Source organism: Argiope bruennichi, chromosome 3, assembly GCF_947563725.1.
Source record: "Argiope bruennichi chromosome 3, qqArgBrue1.1, whole genome shotgun sequence".
In the NCBI taxonomy this organism is placed as follows: Eukaryota; Metazoa; Arthropoda; class Arachnida; order Araneae; family Araneidae; genus Argiope; species Argiope bruennichi.
The window spans coordinates 114304870-114310869 of NC_079153.1; the positions used below are offsets into that span (position 1 = coordinate 114304870).

At 26.2% G+C, this 6000-nt stretch overlaps 1 protein-coding gene across 1 annotated transcript in view; it reads right to left on the reverse strand.

The window, feature by feature from the left end:
• LOC129963194 (glucose dehydrogenase [FAD, quinone]-like) overlaps positions 1–3474 on the reverse strand; it is a 39657-nt gene extending 36183 nt beyond the window's left edge. Inside the window, exon 1 of the mRNA XM_056077366.1 lies at positions 3234–3474. Coding sequence (XP_055933341.1) covers positions 3234–3360 — 127 coding nt within the window. The 5' untranslated portion in view covers positions 3361–3474. The remainder of the gene's footprint in view (positions 1–3233) is intronic.
• Positions 3475–6000: the final 2526 nt, after the last annotated feature.

Sequence of the window (6000 nt, forward strand, 5' to 3'; positions counted from 1 at the left end):
TAAATATTTCTGTTTCGTTGTTGATTTTATTACTATTGATATGAATTATTAACATAATCCATCTGGCTTTGTGTTAAAATTTGTCAGTGACTGCCAAAATGCATGCAAAGTTAAGCTATACAATTTTTGAGGCGTAATCCATCTGACTACCTAACCAAGGGGTCACTTCCGGTCAAATGCTGATCAACTATAAAAGTTGTAATTTGATTCAATTTTCTCTTTTAGTGAACAATATATTTAAAAAATAACAAAGTAAAATTAAGAGTTAACAGATTATAGACAACGTAAATATTTTTGTTTGGGAAGGGGGCGATTTAATCTGCTTAGCACACAAGGAGGATGAATATCATTATCATATGGTGCTTATCTTTCGCTCAAAAACCATGAATTTGAAGAGGCCAAGTAAAAGATTAAAATAGTATTAAGATAAAAGGAAAATAATGCATTGAGAAAATGACAGATATACAAAAGTTCTCAGTTAAATATAAATATGTTTTAAATGAGTGATTAAAACTAAATGAACTTTAAAAATGCAAAAAAAAAAAAAAAATCATGAGGAGTTTTATCATACAAAATAAGTAATTAAATTGAAGCTGTTTAAGAAACTACAAATGGTATGCATTAAATTAATTTTAAGTTTTCTAGACGTTAGATTGTTATTGAATACCTCTTAATAGAAGATGGATTGTAAATATAATTTTAAATTCGATAATAATTTGTATAAATCATTTTAAAGGAATTGGGAGATTTTTAAAAATGAAAAGTCACTGATGTTTCAATGGTAAATAAAAATGTTTTTTTTTCGCAAATAAATTTTAAATCTGATTTAAATTTAGTATAAATAAAAAGAATTAACTGTTTTTGCTATAAAATGGCAACAAAATATTTTTCTTAATATATTTGCTTTCTAATAACAATTTTAATAAGCATTGAGATGCGATAATCTTTAGTTTCATAATCACAAAATTTAGAAAAAAAAAGAATTCAAAGTAAAAATTAGCATAGTATGTAAATATAAAAAGTATTAATTGCAGTTAACTTGTTTCTATTTTAGTATACTTAAAATAAAAATTTAAAAAAAATTAATATACAGTACACTCCCGATTATCCGCGGATAACAAAAATCGCGGATAATCCGAAAAAAGCTAAAAACGGGTATAGCAAAAAAGAAAACAGTCATTCCAACTTTGAAAAATCGTTTTATGTACAATGAAACGTAAAATAAACAGCAGGAAATGTTTAACTAACGCTTAATATTTTAGTATATCACTCAAAACTAACCTAAAATGCATTTAGTTAATGAAAACAGAAAAATGCTTTGTATTTACGAGATGCGTCAAGGATACACAAAAAAATTAATACATATGTACTGTTTTAATACTGTAATGTATTATGTAATTACAAAAGCATAACTGTAAAACTGCGCCTTTTTGAAAAAAATCAGTCAAAAAAAAAAAAGAAGAAAAAAAAGCTTTGTGCGGCAAGCGCGGATAATCCGCACCGCGGATAACCCGCCCGCGGATAATCGGGAGTCTACTGTATTGTCATTTGAAAAATCTAAAACAAATAACTTATCAGAATAAATAATCTCTTAGAATTACTCTACTGCTCAGAAATGTTTAATAAATGCACGATTTTTTCAAATATTGTGATATAAATTTTATGCAATTGCAATGAAAAAAAAAATATATATCAAGAACCAAAGTTTTTTGGGGAAAAAAGTGTAGAAAATCTGTAACTTTCTATCTTAGAGCTTTCCGTTAGCTACATTTTTAAAAGTTATTTTATGAACTTTCGGTTTTTCAAACCTAGACATATTTCACATTTCTATAATTACTGAAATATCCTCAATTTTATGAAAATAGAACTGAAAAATCAGTATTGCGCATGATAATCAATAGTTTGCTTTGGTCAATTTTTTTTAAATTTTATTTATTTTTCGTAAAAAAGAGAAAAGACACATCTACAAAAAAATAAAGATTGTGTAAGAAGTTTAAATGACTTTTCTATGCATTCCGCGCACTAAGAAATATTAATCTCATCAAATGAGTGAAATATTTTTTATAGTTTAATGCAGTAAAAATTCTTTTTACTCTTTATATGTTGTGGTCAACTTTTGTACTTGCTTCATGATGCTTCAAATTTAACATTATATCTCGATTTTAATTATATTTTGTTTTAAATATAGTTTGATTTTGCCGAGTTTTTAAGATAAATAACTCAACATTATCTTCAAATAAGTATTAAGATATTTAAAAATTCTGTTTCAAATATTGAATTTTTTTAATGAATGTCACAGGTTATATTTTATTGAAATGAGCATTGAATTTTTAAGATCTATGAAACTATGCATTATTTTTTTAAAATTTAAAAGTTATGACTTCTATATTTCAGATATAATAATAAAAACATATAAATTCAACTACAAAAGTGCAAACGATTCTAATTGATATAACAGATTGTGAAAAATTTGTAGGTATATTGTTTTATAATTTCAAATTCTATTTATTTCAATTTCTTTTAAACAGATTAATTATTTATTTCTGAAAACAAATTGGAAGTAATTGTGAAAATGTTGTTTTATGATTTAAAATGTATGCTTTTATTTACTTCATATTTAAAAAAAACTGGCTCATTGTTTACTTTTTAAAACTGAACTTGAAGTGCTAGTGGAAGTATCATTTTGCAATTTAAAATGCTATCATTTAATTTTTTGAAAATTGGCTGATTATTAATTTTTTTTAAAAATAAGCTTGAATTATCTGAGGAAGTATAGTTTTATAATTTAAAATATTATTTAATTTTGTAAAAACTGTTTATTTTTAAAGAATAGTTTTAAAAAATACATTTAATCATTTTTGTACACTAATTTAAAAAATATTATTCAGAATAAGAACTTATTTGTTATAAGCCTCTGTTAACTTAACATATTCATAAATACATTTTGAATTATATATATAATTGGAACAAAGTTATTTGAATCTATATTTTTGCACCTTTAAGCTATATAATTTATATTATGAATTATATAGCTAATGATTCTATGATATTATTTTTATTTCAGAGATTTTTACATAGAACTATTTGATACCGCTATTCTATTTGCAGTGCTATTATAAGAAGCAATGCAGATAATAAAAGCTACATTTTAAAAAGGTACACCAATTAATAAAAATAAGATAATAAAAAATATTTCTCAAAATCATTTTAAAATAATAAAAATGTACACTTACCGATAATATAGTCATATTCATGCTGAACTATATTAGTAGTTGGAGGTAAAAAACTATTATCCGAATAGAGATATAAAAGTGTCAGAAGAGACAACAGAGAAGGTATGATGGATATGAGTATGCCCATGTTTCGCCATGCACTTTACTTTCCATAATCCATGAGTTTTCAAATAAAAACCACCTGTCTCCCTATGAGCTGCGAGGCGAGAGAATCTTCGTTGAAAAGGGAGAAAGCCGAACAATTATCGTACTAGCAGGAATCGGAGTGTGTTAAATGTACTGAGGTTTAAAAAAAGTCGCCAAAAAAATCGGTCGTGCATTTCGTCGCCAAGAGAATTGCGCGATTCTATGCAAGACTCGTGCTTTTTGAAGCAGCATAAATATTTATGAAAATTCGCACCTTGTGTCGAAGAATTCGAATGAAGTTAAAGGTCGTAGGATTCTGCAAATATGTAAAGATTTAATTCCGTCTGATTTTAATATTTTTGAATACCAGAAAAATTGTATTTGCTGAATAGTTTCCAAAAAAGGGAATATATTTGCTAACTAGAATGAGCAGTTTTGATATTTTTGTAAATTGATTTTAGCATTCCAAACATAAATAGACAAGATTAAAATTGTAAAAATGCCTGGGCAGTCAATAAGAAAGGAGAAAAGTTAAATAATACTATTGTTGTAAAAATAATAACCACAAAATTATTTTGAAATTTTCTATTTGTATATTTTGTTTATGAAAATACCTTTAAATGCCTTTTTTTTTTCTTTTATTAGTATTCATGCTTTAAAATTTAATTTTTGAATACAATTTGGTTAATTTGGTCAATCTTTTTAATCTGTATGTTTGATGGCTACCAAAAAATTAGCAAAAGAAGTTACGTGCAAATTTATTAAATTATAAACTCAATTAAGCTATTCTTCTTATAAAGAATTTTAGTGTTTTTTATAAGTAATTTTAGTCGACTTGGATTAAAGAAAGGGCATTTCTTATAAAAATTATCATTTAATTTCAGTAAAGAATACAAAAATTTAAGAATAAGCATTAATTTGCAGCTTTGTAGGGCTAAGAATTCTTTTTGGAGTAAGCAAGACTGTTTGTAATTAGCATTAATACGAGCAAAACGAATTGAACTTGAAATGTGTTGCCAGTTTAGAACTGCATATTAATGATGAAGAAAATAAAATATTCAATGAAAAACAGCAAAAAATAAGTTATGCACTTCAATAAATACAAAAATGTATTCAAATAAATTATAAACTAATTAAAATAAACATCAAGAAATAGAAATATATAAAGCATGCTTAGAAATTTTTCTTAAAATCCTATGAATGTTGTCTACCATGAATATGATTTTGGTTGAGTTTTTAATTATTCAAATTAAGTCAGTCGAGTTATTAATTAATGTATCAATGTGTTATGTTATTCAATTAATGTCAGTCGAAAAAATTAATAGAAAATTCAAATATTTGCTTAGAATATTAAGTAAAATAATACATACACGTTCAATCAAACTATGTCTTAAAGTAATAAAAACTTAAAGCTGCATTCTTATGAATTATCGAAACGATTAATCATATCCATTTAATTATGACAGAAAATGAATCAAATTAATCTTTAACTCCCAGCAAAATGCAAAAATAAATAATTTTGCTTCTAATTTTACAAAAGCAGGTATAGTAAGAAGAAGTGTCAAAATTTTTGTCTAACCTCAGTTTAACTGTAGAGGGAGGATCTTTTGAAAATCTGCGAAATTTAGCTGAAGAGCATTAAATCTAGCTATAGAAGCCACTTAGAATAGGGTTGAGAAACTGTAAAAAGTTTCGTCTAATTTCGAGGTTTTAACAAAGGACTTGAAACAGATTTCAGATCAGATTGTCTTAAATTAGGATGGTGTAAGGGAACTTTCACATAAGAATGTAAAATAATGCTTCAGCAACAAGTAGCTAATTTGCTGAACTCAAGTTAATCAAACTACCCTAAATATATTCAAAATTATCGTTTCCAGTGAGGATTTATTTTTCTCACTCGCTCTCTTAATTTCGTTAAGTTCAAGGCTTTTACTGAAAACTTTGGGAGATATATTACATAATAAAAATTATTTCAACGAAATCTTGAAATACAAATATCTATTTAATAAAATGACAACATGCTTTCCTCTATTCTACAAAAGTGTAAGCGTTCTCAAATATGGACCCAAGGGCTGATACAAATTCACAAATGAAAAATAGAGTGGTAGAAATTACTTTATCTCACTCACTCACTTAAATTTTGCTTTCAGCTTTGTCGTATAGAGAAAAAAAAAATCTGCATATCTGCATTTTGTATCTCGTCTTTTTGTCCGCTTGGCTTCCAAACTTGATACAGATTTGCATTTTCGATGACAATATCACATACTGAATTTTATTCATCTAATCTAATGTGTCTGAGATAACATGAATATGAATTACCAAAGGCAAAAGCGCATCACCTATCTCTGTCGCACAAAAATTGTGGACCTTGAGTAAAGCCGTGAACATCTCGAGTGCTCAGATTCTTATTTTCAGAATCCCACTCATGAGCATTTTATGCTTCGTAATACAACAACAACAATAATAATAAAGATTTGTGGATTTTAGGTAAAGCCATGAATGTCCCGAGTGCTCAGTTTTTTATTTTCAGAATCCCACTCGTGAGCATTTTATGCTTCACAATTCAATAATAAAAAAAGAATATGTATTTTAGAAATATTTTTGTACTTGGATTGAAATTAAAATTTGAATCGGAACACAA